This window comes from Paroedura picta, chromosome 12, assembly GCF_049243985.1.
Source record: "Paroedura picta isolate Pp20150507F chromosome 12, Ppicta_v3.0, whole genome shotgun sequence".
Classification (NCBI taxonomy): Eukaryota; Metazoa; Chordata; class Lepidosauria; order Squamata; family Gekkonidae; genus Paroedura; species Paroedura picta.
In genome coordinates this window covers 12,222,016-12,240,295 of record NC_135380.1, presented here as the reverse complement: position 1 = coordinate 12,240,295, position 18,280 = coordinate 12,222,016, and the positions used below count along the sequence as shown (strand labels likewise).

The 18,280-nt window shown below is 46.4% G+C and overlaps 1 protein-coding gene and 1 non-coding gene across 2 annotated transcripts in view; one reads left to right on the top strand and one right to left on the bottom strand.

Annotated features, from left to right (window-relative positions):
• The window catches only part of NRGN (neurogranin), a 33,987-nt gene that overhangs the window by 9,679 nt on the left and 6,028 nt on the right, over positions 1-18,280 (bottom strand). The window contains exon 2 of the mRNA XM_077305868.1: positions 9,398-9,612. Coding sequence (XP_077161983.1) covers positions 9,406-9,612 — 207 coding nt within the window. The 3' untranslated portion in view covers positions 9,398-9,405. The remainder of the gene's footprint in view (positions 1-9,397; positions 9,613-18,280) is intronic.
• On the top strand, positions 13,286-13,357 carry TRNAA-UGC (transfer RNA alanine (anticodon UGC)). Its single transcript has one exon. It is a non-coding gene; the product is annotated as a tRNA-Ala (tRNA).

The window sequence follows — 18,280 nt, the reverse complement described above, 5'->3', positions numbered from 1 at the left end:
CCTCCTAGACCGAAGTCCAGCCGTCTGACCACTACATGGGGATGGTGATAATGTGAGGTGGAGGATTTGGAAGAGACCTCCATCTCTAAAAAGGATGAGGAAAGGTGTTGGAGGACCACAGGGAATGGTCCTTGTTGGCAGCAGGGGAGAGGACCCTCCGTGATGGCTTTAAACTACTTGTAGAACAGTACCAGCTAGATATCAGGGAAACATTTTCACAGTCAGAGTAGTTCAGCAGTGCAATTGAGGTGGTGAGCTCCCCGTCACTGGCAGTCTTCAAGCAGTGGCTGGACAGATAATTATCATAGATGTTCTAGGCTGATCCTGCATTGAGCAGGGGGTTGGACTAGATGGCCTCTATGGCCCCTTCCAACTCTATGATACTATGTGTTTTAAGACTCTCTGGCTTTTGATTGGGGAGAGTGAGAGTCCAGAGGTGTGTGTGACATCTTTTGAGGACAATCAGCCTCCAGGTGGGTCCTGGGGGTCTCCTGGAATCACGGCTGTCCAGACTACAGAGATCAGCGCTCCCGGAGAAAACAGACGCTTTGAAGGGTAGACTCTATGGTAATAACATTAAGAAAAAGGGGTTGCATAGAGATATTTAAACACCAAATAATGGCTCAAAGTAGAATCACCAATTTCTGTAAGTGTTGTTGTCAAAAGTGAGGCGGGCCAAATTCCTCGTTCAGAAGCGGTCTGGGCGCACTACAGAAAGCAGCAATCGCCCTTTCAAAGCAAGGTCTGTGGAAGACGGAGGAAGACCTGGCTCCCTATTCTTTAATTAGCAACGTGGATTCTCTGGGGCTACATCCCCTAGAAGTGAGTTTGGCACTTTCTTTGCAGGCCTGGAGCAATCTGAAGATCCTCGCCCCACCCCCAAGCTTTTAAAAGGAATTATTCAATGTGTTATCCCAAAAATCCACTGTTGCTGGTTTTGATTGATGGATGACTTCTGACTTTGCTGTACTTATTATTGGAAGTGTTGATGATGTCCTGCTGTTGCTATTGATAGCTCTTTTGGGTGCCCACTTTTGGAACAGAAAGACAGGATACACAATTACTCTGGATTGGACCCAGATTGAAATTCCTGCAAATGGAAAAGGGGGGGGGGCAAATTTCGCCAATTCCCTCTTCCTGTTGCAGACCCCTGCTTTGGTCCTTAGGCCATTACATAGGGTTCCCTGTTCCCCAGAAGCACCATTTGAGGGAAACCAATGGCCTACAGCAGGGGCAGTCAACCTGTGGTCCTCCAGATTTCATGGACTACAATTCCCATGAGCCCCTGCTAGCAAACAAAATTCTAGTCCATGAACATCTGGAGGACTACAGGTTGACTACCCCTGCTCCATATGATCCCACCTCAGGAGGCTGCCTGTGGCATCTCTGCATGAGTCTGTGCGTTGGTCCCATCTCCTTCCATTCAAAGGCTCACAGAAGCACAGAGGACGAGCAATATTTGTGAGGTTGATGCACACACTTGCACACTCTAGTGATGCCTGACTCCCAATTTAATGCACGGGGAGAAATTTACCAGATATAGTATGGGGGGCATTTCCCCCTGAGCCAGCCCTTTCCCAGGAGAATAGGGCTTCTTGAAAGGAGAATAAGCAGCATGCACTTAGCCAGGATTGCCTTCACTTTTTCAAAGTAAGGAAACTTAGCAAGACATCTTGGAATCAAGACAGGGTATCTTCCCTGTAAAGCTGTTTCAAAGCAAGCAATTCCTGTTGTTTAGCCTTTGCTGGCAGGGGCTCATGGGAATTGTAGTCCATGAACATCTGGAGGACCACAGGTTGACTACCCCTGGCCTACAGCATGAATGTGTGTGAGAGAGTTCTGTTCCACCAATGGAAGCACTTCTGTGCGTGGAATTTTTAATCTTGTTCCATTTCATATTGAACAACAGTGAGGGCTATAAACTGGTCCTTCCCCTCCTTCCCTGCTAAATGCAGAGTTTTATTGGTCAATAATTCATGCTGATATATTAAAACCCTCCTATGGAAATGTGGAAAGACATCCTCTCTCTACCCTGACTCACCATCCCCAGCGCAGCGTCCCTCTCATTAGCCACTTTGGCTCTAGGAGAGGTTGAAAAGGAAGATGAAAGGAATCTCGCTTTCTCCTTCTCACTTTCTTTTTACATCAAATGAAGTCGTTAATTTGTCATAAGGCCCTCATTTAAAAAGCCTTTTCCTTCACCGCAAGGCTGATTCCATCATTTGGTGTGCAAATGACTTTCTGGAGAAAGCTCTGCCTTTGCATATGTAAATCCCATCCACAGATGGATTGGGAACGCAGCCACGAATATTTGAGTGGAGCACATTTGGGTGCCCAGGATAGAGGGCTGCCCTCTCTCTTCAGGTGCCCTGGAAGAGCCTCATCTCATTATTACACAAAGTCGAGGTGTTGTCAGTCTTTCTATTTCAGTGATAATGGAGAGGAAATGTTAGTCATACTGATGACTGGAGATGGCTTGTGATGAGCATATGAAGCTGGCTTATACCGTTTATTTATCTATTAATTAAATTATTTGATTTATATCCCATCCCTCTCAATGTCTCAGGGTGGCTGACAGCAATAAAATGTACCATAAAAACCTGTAAGTTGGACAATAAAAATGGAATGCCACCATCAGCAGCACCTCCATAAAACAGGCTACCAGGGTAGTCAACCTGTGGTCCTCCAGATGTTAATGGACTACAATTCCCATGAGCCCCTGCCAGCAAATGCTGGCAGAAGCTCATGGGACTTGTAGTCCATGGACATCTGGAGGACCACAGGTTGACTGCCCCTGTGTTAGATTACTGGGTCATCTGTCTCAGTACATTCTGGCAGCTCCTCTCCATGGTTTTATGCTGATGGCAGTCTTCCACAAGAGAAGTCAGCAACTGGACTTGGGACCTTCTGCATGCATCCGCTGCCACTGATGTTGCTCCCACATGGAGGTTTCCAAACTAGAGTGCTTTTTCGGGGGGGGGGGGGAGGAGATTCATAAGAGATATTAGCATAGTCATCCTGTTTCCAGGTGTTCGCAGACCAGCCAACTCTCTTTCCCAAATCTGTTTTCATGCGGAAACTTTTAGAATGCGCATAGTCAAAGTGCCTTACCACATCATCTGGAAGAAACAGCATGCATTATTCCACCATGCTGGGATACAGAAGAAGAAGAAGAAGAAGAAGAAGAAGAAGAAGAAGAAGAAGAAGAAGAAGAAGAAGAAGAAGAAGAAGAAGAAGAAGAAGAAGAAGAAGAAGAAGAAGAAGAAGAAGAAGAAGAAGAAGAAGAAGAAGAAGAGTTGGCTCTTATATGCCGCTTTTCTCTACCCCAAGGAGGCTCAAAGCAGCTTACAGTCATCTTCCCTTTCCTCTCCCCACAGCAGACACCCTGTGAGGGAGGTGAGGCTGAGAGAGCCCTGATATCACTGCTCGGTCAGAGCTGTGGCGAGCCCAAGGTCACCCAGCTGGTTGCACGTGGGGGAGTGCAGAATCGAACCCGGCATGCCAGATTAGAAGTCCACACTCCTAACCACTACACCAAACTGGCCCACATCAGTGGCATGTCCTTGCTGTCATCTCCTCATGCGTGCCATGCTCCCAGCATTTTTCCTGCTACATAACCAGAGAGCATTTTGTGTTTTTTTTTAATCAGCAATTGCTCTAGCACTATAACAATTTATTGCTCCTGATAGCCTCTGTAATGCAGAGTTACCCCTTGCAAGTACATGGAAGTAAACAGGACTGGAAGGGTATAATTCTGCTGTAACCTTCACATGTTCTGCCACCTGTGAACTGTGTGAACAAGTATGCTCTACCGGAGCCAGATTATCAGAGCTCTGGCCGTCATCTGTTAATATCTATCCATATTCCACAATCACTTGGGTAAACATTTTCGAGGACTTGTGCAATTAATTTGGTTCACCAGGGAGGTCAGCTATATATATCTGACCTCCCTGGCGGGACAAATTAATTAGGATCAATGCGAACATTTATCCAAGATTCTGGGGCGCTAATTGGGTGATTTTCTTATCACAGGAGAATGACTGCCATTCTGTCACCATTTTGCACACAGAGATGGCTATAGTCTGGGCTGCCTATCCATTCCGTATTCTCCTTTACTAGTTTTAGGAAGCTGTCAGTTTCAAAATGGTTAAAAAGCTTTCTGCCTCTCTCTCAGAACAGATGGTTGATTCTGAAGTGCTTTGAACCATTTATGTCCGTGAATGGGTACGACAATAAGAATAATGAGATTGTTAATTTAATTTACCCAACTCAAAAGGAATTAATCACATCTGCATAATGTATTTAATTTCGCTTTGTTTGGGGGGTTTTTTTTTGCATTTAGAATGTGATGTTCTGGCATTTGTCTGCAGTTTCACTCGCAGATGGAAAGTTTGGGAGTGGATTATCAGAAGATCTACCAGTATCCCTTGTTTCTCTTTGGCAGCTGCACATTCATTCTAAATTTGGGGGGTGAGGGAGGGAAGTAAGCAAACACAATATGTATTGCTTGGCACAAGCGATGCCCTTTAATTTGTCTAGATGTAACTGCTTGCCTGAGAATCCCGGCTTTAAAACGTGCCTTTGAATGGTGTCGTGGGGTTCATTAATTGCCTCTCCCCACTGGTGTTCCAGCACAGCTTACCCAGAGTGGTGGGAGGAAGAAAAGAGGCCTCTTGCTGGGTTAATAACCACTCAGAACAATTTGCTTCTAATGGGAAGCACGTTCCCTCGAAGCTTGGTGGCTTTCCACCGTCATTTTGGGAGAACAGATTCGATATATTGGGTGGTTTTGCTCCAGAGAGCATTAAAGTGAAGCAGAGGTTGGTGTTTATTGAGGGGAGGGACACTCTCATAACAATCCATGATTGATATTCGTAATTAACCAACCAGGAATTAGCTGAAGTTGAAGCTACAATTCAAGCAGCCAACTAGGTCTGCTTCAGCACTTTGTCCCCCCCCCCCCCCTTTTGTGGATCCTGCTGAATTCAGATCTATTTGAACTCGGGTCTCACTGCTGCCCAAAAGACCTAGTCATGAGAGAGGGCAGGACACAAAGCAGTTCGCAACAGCATTCTTCTCACCTCCATTTTCTCACAACAACAACAACAACCCTGACAGGTAGGCCAGTCTGAGAGTTAGTGACCAGCCCGAGGTCACCCAGAAAGCTTCTGTGTTCCAAATGGGGGGTTGAACCAGGGTCGCTTAGCAACCTAATCCACTATTCTACCCACTCTACCTCACTGGAAGTTTGCAGGAATAGGCTTGATTACTTTTATGCTTGCACGGCATATTTGCAGACATGCACACACTTCCCCACAATGCAGTAAGGCGTTCCTAGCAGTTCTTTGAAACCCTTTCTGAGCGGAAGGATAGTGCTGACTATCAGGATCGCCAAAGGAAGAAGAAGAAGAGTTGGTTCTTATATGCCGCTTTTCTCTACCTGAAGGAGGCTCAAAGCAGCTTACAATCCCCTTCCCTTTCCTCTCCCCACAACAGACACCCTGTGGGGTGGGTGAGGCTGAGAGAGCCCTGATATCACTGCTCTGTCAGAACAGCTTTATCAGTGCCGTGGCGAGCCCAAGGTCACCCAGCTGGTTGCATGTGGGGGGAGTGCAGAATCGAACCCGGCATGCCAGATTAGAAGTCCGCACTCCTAACCGCTACACCAAGCTGGCTCTGAAAAGCCAATCCTCTGTATAGCGCTGCCCCTTGCGTGAGAAACAGGAACATCTGGCAAAGCAGCCATTCTGTCCGGGGGGAGGAAGGGCTCTCTCCACTTTTTTGATCATGGAGGTTGTAGATGCAGCGACTGTCTCCTTCGCCCTGGACGACCCTGCATTTACTGATCATTTATTTATGCATTGAATTTTTAATGTTACCCTTCCCTTGGGGCATACGTGTTTTGCTCTTTCCCCATCTGTCTTCACAACAAACTGGTAAGGCACCCAAATTTGGAAAGAGCGACTGGCTCAGGGTCACCGGCCCAGGGAGCTTCATGGCAGAGTGGGGTTCCTTGCCTTTCCTTCTGTCATGCACAGTTGTTTCCTCCCATAAAGCCCTAGTTCGGGGGTAGTCAAACTGTGGCCCTCCAGATGTCCATGGACTACAATTCCCATGAGCCCCTGCCAGCAGTCGCTGGCAGGGGCTCATGGGAATTATAGTCCATGGACATCTGGAGGGCCGCAGTTTGACTACCCCTGCCCTAGTTCATCAGTGAGCTTCAGGACAGAGTGGAGGCTGAAGCTGGATGTCCCCAAGAAATTGAAGGACATTAGCTTTGCATGTGGCACATCCAGGCAAATGTATCAATAACAGGTGATGTGGAAAAGGTTGGCATGGGACCCTGGAGAGCTACTGCCAGTCATACGATATTAACCTTCACAGACCATGGCCCTGGGCTGATTAGGGTTGCCAGCTCTGCATTAGGAGATACCTGAGTCTTTGGAGGTGGAGCCAGGAGTAGGTGGGACAGGGAGGGACCTCAGTGGAATATAATGCTATGGACTCCACTCTCCAAAGTAGCCATTTTCACCAGGGGAACTGATCTCTGTTGCCTGAAGATCAGCTGTAAAACCAGGGGATCCCCAGGTGCCACCTCGAGCCTGGAATCCCTAGGTCTGATTCACTGCAAGTTAGCTTCCAGTGCTCCTACATTCTCCATATTCATATTCAGCGGTGGAAATCCTGCACGTTTGACATGATTGCTAGCTTTTGGGAGGAATGAGCCAATATTGAGTGTGCAAACACGTTTTGAAATGCTGCCCCATCTCAGCATTTCCCCACTTGGTGTAGTGGTTAGGTGTGCGGACTTCTAATCTGGCGAGCCGGGTTTGAATCTGCGCTCCCCCACGTCCAACCAACTGGATGACCTTGGGCTCGCCATGGCACTGAGAAAACTGCTCTGACCAAGCAGCCTCACCTACCCCACAGGTGTCTGTTGTGGGGAAAGGAGAGGGAAGGCAACTGTAAGCCGCTTTGAGCCTCCTTCAGGGAGAGAAAGCGGCATATAAGAACCAACTTCTTCTTCTTCTTCTTCTTCTTCTTCTTCTTCTTCTTCTTCTTCTTCTTCTTCTTCTTCTTCTTCTTCTTCTTCTTCTTCTTCTTCTTCTTCTTCTTCTTCTGCTTCTTCACTGCATGTATATTGGATGGCCCAGTATTGGAACACAAAATATTGGAATGCAGTCAGTAGAGTTTCATCTCTGTCCTCGATTCTCGACCCACAGAGGGCAGGCTGCACTGGAGACTTGCTCTGACCCCATTTTTGCAGATCTATGACTGCCTCAGTCTCATCTTGTTCCACACCCCCTCACCTGCTCCTCCACTTCTCACTACCAGTAGGCAGAAAGCCCACCCCGTTTTTGACTCAACAGGAGAAAAAGCTCTGTGTTGCTGGAGACGGGAAGGCAGACTGATGATGTTGCTAAAAGAAGCAAAAAGGTATCTTGGGGGGTAGATTGGGATGCTGGGGAGCCTCTGCTGGAACTTCTGGCTCCTCCACGTGAGGGAACTTCCTGCCACTCTTTCCAAGGGGACATGGGCTGCCAAGAGGTCGAATCTAAAGGGGGCGATGAGCTTTGAAAAAGAAGCCAAGCAGGGAATCCACTTTTATGGAGCATGTTGCAGGTCAGCGAGTTCCACTCATCTGTCCATCTTGATAAAGGCAGGACTTGTAGTCCCCGTCTTGGGCAGAGAATCTGCTCTTTAAAAAATTCTAAGACTGGAATGTTTGCAATTCACCCAACACCCCCAGCTATGTTGTGGTTTTGATCAGACTGAGGGAACCTGCTGTTTAACTTATTTATTTATTTATTTTTTAAAAACCCAACTTCTGGGAAGCTTCCCTCACCGATCAGTGGTTTTCTTTGCACCACTGCAAACATCTGCACAAGAATATGGTCAAACAGAGTGCCTGTTCAGAATTTGTATGCCTGGTTCATATTTTGCGGAGCTCTGTTCACAAGATGTAGGAAGCTAATTCCGGATGGATTTTTGTCCCTATTTTAGGCGATGGCTGTCTGAACAAACTTCAGCCAGCCCTGCTTTTAATTTCAAAAATATTGGGGGGGGGGGGAGTGGCAAACACCAAATTATCTTCTCTCTCTCTCGCAAAAAAACTCACCCAACCTAATAAAGGCTATGCTGTTCTGCAGAAATATGCGACATAAGCAGTGGCCTTTCATTTATCATCCTCACTCTGAAACTGTTGTGCAGAATAATAAGAGGTTATCGCGATGGCCATTAAGCTAATGCACTGTGCCAGGAAGAAACACAGAAGGGTAATTGGTAATTTGTTAGCCGCTGCCAATATTGCAGTTACAAAACTCAGAAAACTGCAATGTTTCTGAGAAAGGAAAAAGGGAGTAATAAAACTAAGCATGTGTTATGAATGGAAAAACCCAAAGTTCCCAATGATGGTCCAGTGGGCAGTAGGGTATTTGCCAGTTTGTTTCCTGCCTGCTTTGCTCCTTGAGCCTTGGAGAGAAAACCCAAAAGATCTTGAAAAATTAAAAAGGAAGGGAAAAAACAGAGGAAGCCCAAATATTACAGCTGTGCTGCCACTTTGGCACCATGATGATGCCACTTCCAGCACACTCTGGATGTGACATTGCCACAGTCTGGCATTCGACCATTGGCCAGCTGATTAGTGGCGAGGGGCGGGGCCTAGTGGCAGGGACCCTCACCGCCATGGGGGATGCTGGAAACCCTAAGCAGGCACCATCCTTCAACTACCAGCTCCTCTTCCCCAGGGACAATGCCCTTCTAAAGGCACAAAATTTTCCAAGGCAGCGAGGTTCACACAGTGATTCAAGAGCCACATGTGACTCTTTGACGTATTACCTATGGCTCTTCTGGGCATGTTCTCCAAGGTGGCACCTTGTCTTTACCTGACAGGGTTTGTGGGTGGCAGGTGGGTCCACCTTGAAGCAGCTACCACTGGAGGAATGGAGAATCTGAACGCTTCCTTGAGTGATAGGCCTCATTCCTGGATTGAGAGTCATTGTGGCTGTTTTGGTTGGTGGTAGTTGTCATTGTGACTCTCTCTGTGCTGTGGATCAAGCACCACTGTGCCAAGTTAAACCTAACCATCTGACTTCGGTCTTCTCAGGAATCTAGTAACTGAGGTTGGCCAATCATGTACAAGGTTAGGTAATCTAGTGCAGGGGTAGTCAACCTGTGGTCCTCCAGATGTCCATGGACTACAATTCCCATGACCCCCTGCCAGCAAATGCAGGCAGGGGGTCATGGGAATTGTAGTCCATGGACATCTGGAGGACCACAAGTTGACTACTCCTGGTCTAGTGCAAAGGTCATTAAACCAGAAAAAACCAACCACTCTCCTCAAGGCCTGTAAACCTGTGAAGACAAGCAAGCACATACAGGAGGGAAGGAATCTTACCCATCTGCTTAATCGCCATTGCGTAGGTCCCCTGCACGGGCACTGCTCGTACACTCTGGGTCCTTCCTCTTGCGCTCCCGTTCACCCCCTTTAATCTTCTTCCGAGTCATGTGACCACGGAAACTGGCCTGGATTTTGGCCGCTGCTGCATTGGCTCCCGGGTCGTCCAGGGGGATGTCCAAGATGTCTTCGTCCAGCTTGGTGCAAGCCCCTTGCTGAAACAAAAACAAGAGACCCGAATCAACAATGGAGGCCCCGGGCTATCTGGTTCATCCGACATCCTCCCAGCATCCTTCTTTTAGGAAGTCCAAAAGGCAAGAGGTTAGCGGAGGGGTTACATTAGAAGTTATGGTTAAAAAAGAAGAAAGAAAAACATTTTTATACCCCGCTTTTCACTTCCCAAGGATTATTTTATGTTATGGGCCAAAGGAAACACTGTTTAAGGTTCTCTTGGGAAACATTAACCAGCAGCCTGAATAGCCCAGCTCAGCCTGGTCTCCCCAGAGCTTGGGAGCTAAGCAAGGTTGGCCTTGGGTAGACTTGGAGGAGAGACCATCTGGCAGTGAAGACAAGGTCAACCACCTCTCTGCTCATCTCTTGCCTGGCATGCCCTGTGCATTGAGCTTGCCGTGAACCAGCTGCAACTCGAGAGCACACCGTTCTTCTTCAGATATTAGCCATATGGAAGCACCTTGTCACACCTCATTTCCACTTCCACATAGAATCTCATACCGTAAAACAAGCTGATGGCTTTTCAGTATTATGCAACAAAATCACAGGCGGCTTGGTCTGATTCTCGTGATCCCATGGTCTCTTTCCCAACCAGAGCTTTCCTCCCTTTGGCATGATACAGTCTGGTTGTTCACCAAGTTACGGCCCTTTCTTCAGATACTTCTCTCTCTCCTGCTGAGGAGATTCCAATCGCGGCTGAGGAGAAGACTTCCATCCACTCAGCGTCACACCCCTTTTTTTGGTGCTTACTGACAAGTAAGTCAGTAAAACTTTGTGATCTTCCAGTTCAAAGATCTCTTTAACCTTGTTGTTCTTCTCTGTCTTTTAAGCCTTCCTTATACACCCTTTGCAAAGCCCACTTTCAACCCCCATGATAGCAAGGGAAAGAGTCCAGAAGCACCTTAAAACTAACAAAATTTGTGGTAGGGCAAACACTTCCGTGAATCACTACTCACTTCTTCACATATCTGAAGAATTGAGCAGTGTCACAAATGCCCATACCCTGCCACCAATTTTGTTAAGGAGCTCCTGGGCTCCTGCTCTTTTCTACTGCTACACACAAACACAGCTACCCATCTTGATCCAACCCCACGACATCATCCCTATGACATCCCAAATGCAATCCCATTCTTCATCATATTAGGAAACCTTGGTGTAGCCATAGACTGAGCCAGCTTTGCTCAACCTTCTGACCTGAAATAAATTTCCAGGCTTCAAGGAGCCCTGGAAGTTATGTCATCTGGCTATGCCTCCTTGCCATGCCCCCATTAGTTACATGTCACCACGAGTGACATCACTACCTAGGTTAACAGGCATTCTTGAGGAGGACTGGGGTGGGACACGGTTTAAGTCAAGAGTAGACATGTAGCCTCCGCCCTCCTCCCAGCCATAGTTTGCCTATTTCTGCTCTGCCCCAGCTGCCTCTATAGACCAGAGAGGGTCCATTTTTACAGGTACCTGTTCCCTGGAGCAGTGGTCCCCAACCTTTTTATCACCGGGGACCACTCAATGCCTTTTACTGAGGCCCGGAGGGGGGGGGGTAGTTTACTCCTCTACTCTCAACCACTGCCCTAGCACTCTCTGATCACTATGGTAATGTTTAAACATCCCTTCAAAATAAGATACAGACACGCCACAACAATGAAGTGTGTTGTAAAGGGCTGGGGGGGATGAAGTAAAGGGCCGGAGGGGGGGAGAGAAGGCGTCCTTCAGGGCCCACCTCCAATTAGTCAAAGGACCACATGTGGTCCGCTGCCCACAGGTTGGGGATCGCTACCCTGGAGAGTCACTGTCTTGACTTTTGAGGATTAAGGATGCCTTGTTAAAACATGGTTAGTAATCATAAGAATTGTTGTTCCCAAGGGCTTGGTCTCTCTTCCTGGGTCTATACAAGTTAACCACTTGGATGAGTACATGAATCTTTGTCTCCAGAGCACATGTAGGTAAATACAGGCCCATGAACACAAAAGCACCATGCTGTGCACAACTTGAATACACTATGGCAACTGCTGAACTGTGGGTAACGTAGTGTGTGGCAATTATATTTCTCAAGTATTCTTGAACCAAAAGAACAAATATCCCGTTGGTTCTGAAAAGAATAGAGCCTTTGGTAGAATAAAGGAAAATGGCCCGGTGTGTATTAGTGGGGTGTGTTTGTTGTGTGTTTGTGTGTGTGTGTGTGTGTGTGTGTGTGTGTGTGTGTGTGTGTGTAAAGGGAAACTTAGAGGCATCCCTGTTTTCCTTTCTAAAGCACTAGAGGATCTGGGTGGTTATTTTTCCTGGGTGGAACAACCAAAATGATTTCAAACCTACCGAGGGCTTGTCAAAGTTGTTTGTTGAAATGCTGTTCTAGCTGATATGTATTTGTTATTTGTTATATTGATATTATTCTATGTAAATTTTCTATATGTTTTATGTAAACCGTCCAGAGCCGTAGGGAAGGGCGGTATAAAAATCTAAATAAACAAAATAAACAAACAAAAAAACAAACAAAATGTAGCCTGCCAGCCATCGCTGAACTGGATGTATTCATAGTTTTACAGGCTTGGCTTCTAATAACTGTGAATCTGTCTATCCATTCCACATACATAGGATATTGCAGTTTCAGTGTGCTTTGGCAGCTGGATTTTCCTGTGTGGAAATGGAAAATCTGCTTCTAAATGGCATTGAAAGCATATTATCTATCGTGTGCAGAATAGGCCCTGGTGGTGACAGGCTAGATGTATCAATTTGCAGCTGACTGACAAAGACCCTGTTGGATTTTCAAGGCAAGCATATTCTCAAAGGTGGCTTGCCATGGTCTGCCTCTGCACTGCAACCCTGCTATGGTCTCCCATCCAAGTTCTAAGCAGGGCAGACCCCACTTAACTTCTGAGGTCTGACAGGATTGGGTTGAGCCTGGGCCATGCATTGATGGTGTCCCAGTCCATGATCCTTCAGCCCATGTCCTCAGGACTCCCCAACACACCTGCAACAGCACCCCAACAAACCTGCAAGAGCTACAAAATCACAATGCTGTTTTATTCCCCTGACAACCACAAGCAATAATAGCAACAATAGTTTGGAGATGACAAGTGCTCCATTCTATGGTAGCAGTGTGTGAACAGCTATTGCACAGAACCTGGGCTTCCTGGTGACCCAACTCCCAGGTATGCCTAAAACTCAGTGAACTGAATTTATTGTCCCATTTTTGAAAGAAAGCAAGCCATTGTTCGCTTCTGCTGTCTTTCCCCTCAAGTTTCCATAAAGGGCTGAGTTTGTGCTAACTTAATTACAGCCTGGCTGACTTCAACCCACCATATCTTCTCTCTGCAAATAGCTACAGGTTTGTTGGGAAACGACTAGTTTTTTGTTGTAGGTTTGTCTAACAAGCGCTAGATGATTTCTGTGTCCCCCCCCCCACCTTTCAAAACAAAGAAAGCTGCCAAAATTGAGGTGAAAAGAGAAAGAAAGAGGAACAAGAAAGGCAAAAAGAAAACATATATCTTACAGTGGGGGGTTGATGTAACGCACCAGACAGGCTGGCCAGTTGGCTGGAATGATTCTGATGCATACACAATATGCAACCTTTTTAGTGCACCTTTTAAGAACCCAAAAGCAGTCTGTTATTAAAACAGTCTGTTATTATTTCCCCCACAGGGCAGTCCTAAGCAGAGAAGGGGCGTGGCTCAGTGGTAGAGTATCTGCTTTGCATGCAGAAGATCCTGGGTTCAAACCCCAGCATCTCTTGTGAAAAGGACCAGGTAGTGGTTGGCATGGAAGGCCACTGCCTGAGACCCCTGGAGAGCCCCTGCAGTTTGAATAGGTAATACTGAACTTGAAGGATCAAAGGTCTCATTTGGTATAAGAGAAAGAGTGCTATATGTTACACCAGCGGCTTGAAAAATAGTTTTTATTTATGAAAACAAACAACTACTTATAGAAAGAAAGAGATAGAGACCTATCTATCTAGCTAGCTGCAGTCATTCTTCTGTTTAACTGCTGTTCTGGAGGCAAGCAGGGAGGAAGTGTACTCAGAAAAGCAGGACGTTTCCTGTTGGGTCAACCAGGACACTGCAGGAGATAATTTGAAAATCATTAGGAAGTTCCTATCCTAGCTATGGTAAATATACATCTCCTCTGATGCCCCCTGCAGGACATCCTTTAGATTCTGCTCAGTTGTGCGCACTGCAGATCTTGCATATTCCAACAACAAAAAGATCACTGAGGAAGGAATGCATCTGACAAAGGAAGTTTTGACTGTCAAAAGCTCATGCCATGGAAATTTTCTTGGTCTTTAGGGTGTCACTGCACTCTTTCCTACAACAGACCAATGTGAGTACCCACCTAAAATGATCCCCCTTGCCTTCTGCTCCCTTTCTATGTCCTTGAGTGCTGTTGATCCTGAACTTGTTACTGACCTCATGCCTCATCAGAGAGAGTGAGGATCTCTCTCGGGGATATCTGAGGAACCACCTCTCTGAATACGTTCCCCAGAGAGTTCTTCGATCAGGCAATACTAATCAGCTAAGGATCCCCAGCCCCAAGGAAACTCATCTGGCCTCAACCAGTGCCTGGGCCTGCTTGGTGGAAGGAGCTCCCAGGAGAGCTCAGGGCCCTGTCAGAGCCCCCTAAGTTCCACAGGGCCTGCAAGACGGAGCTCTTCCGCCAGGCCTATGGTTGAGACCAGCCGGTTAACAACAACAATCCAATGAAATCTCGGGCCTCCCTCCCATCCCCACTGCCATTCTGCTCCCCCCTCTGATTCCTTCTTGGTCCAACATCTGGTGGGCCAGTGTGGTTATCAATCACTATTAGTAATGGCTGAAGCAAGATGGATTAATTGCAGTTTTGCAAATTTTACAATTTTGACCTGTTTTATATAGTCATTAATGCTATTGGTTTTATTGTATTTTTAATCTGTGTCAACTGCCCCGAGACGGTATTCCGAGAGGGTTGGTACATAAATCCCTAAATACATAAATAAAGATGCACCTGTGCCAAAGATACCAGAACACCATCATGGGATCACTGGCTACAGGCCAGAATGACTTCCTGGCAGAGATCCAGACAGACAGACAGACATTTGTGTAGATTCAAATGATTAGCCGTGTGGGTCTGAAGTGGCACAATAAAATCAGAGTCCAGTAGCACCTTTAAGACCAACAAAGATGACTGACATAGACAGTTTTATTTCTCCTATGTTTTTGTGAACTACAACTGAATTCGAGGGGGATGATTGGCTGTTTTGGCAAAGAATTATCATATGGCTGTATTTGGATGTATGACATAGTTTACTAATTTAACAGAATTAATTTTTGCTTTATATTCCCACTGTCATGATGGTCAGTTCATAGTCTGAGGAAGAGTGCTTGCACTCGAAAGCTCACGCCTTGAATAAATCTTTGTTGGTCTTAAAGGTGCTACTGGACTCTGATTTTATTGGGACATTTGCTTGTGAGTGACAGTCCTTGCTGAATGTATATTGTCTGCACCTCAATATTTCTTTTAGAATGAAATTCCCCCCCCTTGTTAGTTTCTGCTGCTTCTCCTTCAGTATATCTGCTAAAACTAGACTTTCCATATATATACTAGATCTGCACAGATTGATATCGGGTATGTAGATTACATTTCCTCCCCGTCCAGAAGCTTTAAAAGCAATGCACAGATTGATACTGGAGACAAATTGCCACCAGCAAGCTGCTAACCCACACACTCCTGCCTCGGCAAATTGATGTGGCTTCTCCAGTCACGGCATTTGAGAAGTACATCTTCATTGCCCGTAATTGAATCTTCCATTACTGCTGTTTTAATCAGTGTTGTTATTATTATCCAGACTCTGCCAGGCAACCAAGCGAATGGAAACCCACAGGGTTTGACATCTCCCCAGCTATCCGACCTTCCATGTATCTGTATAAAACAGGCAATATTTGACATCTTCTTGACAATTCTCCCAAAGCCACTGCTGCTATAATTGCAAGAACGTTGCAAGAAAGAGGGGTGGCCTAACTGTTGCTCTCCAGATGTCCATGGACTACAATTACCATGAGCCTCTGCCAATTGGCCATGCTGGCTGGGGCTCATGGTAACTGTAGTTCATGGACATCTGGGGAGCCATAGTTTGGCCACTCATGCATCTAGATCCTGATATTCTCTATAACATTGCAAGGCATCCTAAGGCACATTCCTTAGATTCTCACGAGACATCTTGGGGGAGAGGAGTGATTCTGATGAGACACCCAAACTAAAGTGTGGCCTTTATGCAAACAGTTCTAGGGAATTCTCCAGCTAATGTGCCCCTGTTCCTTCTTCCCCTAGCCTACAGTGAGCAAAGGAAAGGCTTCCAGATTTGCAGCCAACTGCCGATCCATGAAAACGACAGACTCCAGTTTGGGCTCCTTCCTGCAAATCAGGATTAAACCCTAGTTTTGAAACCTGGTCTGATTCTGCACTTTCCCTGAACAAAAGGGCTGTGTTGGAGGATGAACTCAATGGCATCATACCCTTCTGAGGTCCCTTCCTTCCCCAACCCCCACCTACCACCCCAAAATATCCAAGAGTTTCTCCAGGAGTTGGCATACCTACTATCTGTGCGAGGGGAGGATTTTGTTTTACAGGGGTCAGTGGTCAATGCCTAGTGGTCAGAAGCAAAGCCCCAACATGTAAATAGTGCAATATTTTTCAAAGGTTTTCATTCACCTTCCAGTATAGTAAGAAAAGTTCTAAGCTTTAAGGATCCACTTGGAGCCAGTGAACTACACTGCAAAGAAGAGCTCATGCAAAGAAAGTGCCTTATGCTTATTGGCCTATCTTTTGTCTACACTGACCAGCTGTGGCTCTTCGGGTCCCAAAACCTGCTGCTTGAGAATCCTCAAAGAGAAGATGCCCAGGATTGAACCTGGGGCCCTCCATGAGAAGTGTAAATTCTACTCAGCCACAATTTCTGTTCTTTCACCTAGTATTGAACCAAAGACTTTATAATAATGTCATTTGAAGAGGCCTGTGGCTCATTGGAAAAACACAAGCAGAAGGTCCCAGGTTCAATCCCTGACATCTCCAATTAAAGGGGCCAGGCTGGAAGTAATGCAAAAGACCTTTCTCTGCCTGAGACCCTGGAGAGCCACTGTCGGTCTGAGCAAACAATACCAACCTCGATGGACTGATGATCCAATTTCGTATAAGGCAGCTTAATATATATGTCATGAACTTTGAGATTTCATGTTGTTCTTGGTTAGGCATATACATCCCTGGAAGCGTCTAAGCCTCCTTCCTCTCCGTGGTGACCTCCTCTCATTAACTTAGATGGTCATCCTCCCACTCTAAGGAATCAGTCATTTTCTTGGGGGGTCAAGCAGGAAGGGGGTTCAATGGATGGCGTCTGCAAAGTGCTGTTGACTGCAAGATGCAAATGCAGTTGGAGAATGGATTAACACTTCCCGATTTCTCCTTTTCTGAGCCACGAACAGAAGCTGTTGTGTTGCAGTCAGACTGAGCTGAACATAATCTCTTGGGGATTTTACAGTCGCGATGTGACGGAATGTAATGGGAACGCAGCCCACAAATTCTTTCTGTCCTCCTCCGACCACCTCTTTTTGAGGGGCGGTTGTTTTCGCCTTTCAGTCTCGCTATTCCTCCTACATCAGCTTTTGAGATCCAAAGAGAGAGGGGCCAGCATGGGCCATTCCAACTCAGGGTCATGGCAATACTGTTCCCCAGATAGGGTTGGAGAATTTGGGGGTGGAGCCAGGAGTGGGTGGGATTTGGGTCAGGGAGTGTAAGGCTATGGAGTCCAAAGCAGCCATTTTCTCCAGGGGAACTGATTTTAGTCTGGAGACGAGCTGTAATTCCAGGTCTCATCCCTACCCCCAGGAGATTTTGCACAGTTTAGTGGGCTACCCTGGGTGGGTGGGTCAGGATATTTCCCTTCTGCCTTCAGAACACTTAGCTCAGATAGGTATTCATTTCTATTAAAATGTGTTTCTACTAATGGCTTCTGCAGAAATTGGACTTCGTAGTCACCAGTTCAACGATATATTGATGGCTGATGAATGTGAAGAAATTCTGTCATTTTGCTTGTCTCTCCATAAATAAAAAAATCCCGAGAACCAAGTGGGGTTAACTCCCACAGCCTTCTCCCGTAGCTAAAGCCTCACTGGAAGTGAGATTTTGAATGCCAAGAGGGAGACATAGATATTAGTTAATAAATAAATCAAAATGTGTGTTAGAGAGGCGGGGACTCCTAATTCATAGTTGCAGAAAGCTCCCTGCAGAATAAAGGAAGTGTTGAAAATTCTGCCATTGGACTCAAGAAGCACCAAAGAACAAAACCAAAAAGATAAAAGGCAACAGCAGAATCACACGGGCTAGGGCAGGGCTGGGCAAACTGTGGCCCTCCAGATACCCATGGACTACAATTCCCATGAGCCCCTGCCATTGCTGGACATGGACATCTGGAGGGCCACAGTTTGCCCAGCCCTCTGCTAGGGTAATCCCTGTTGCTCAGATGGCATGACACCAGTGTAAATGATCCGTGATCCATCAATGCGGCTCGTGAGCTTAACATAAATATGGCTGCCTCGACTTTTGCATTTTCCTTTTAAAGCTTTGCAAATCCTGGGAGGCTCGATATTTCTGGAAGCTATTTTAAGGTACCTTTAAAATGAAAAGTGCCGC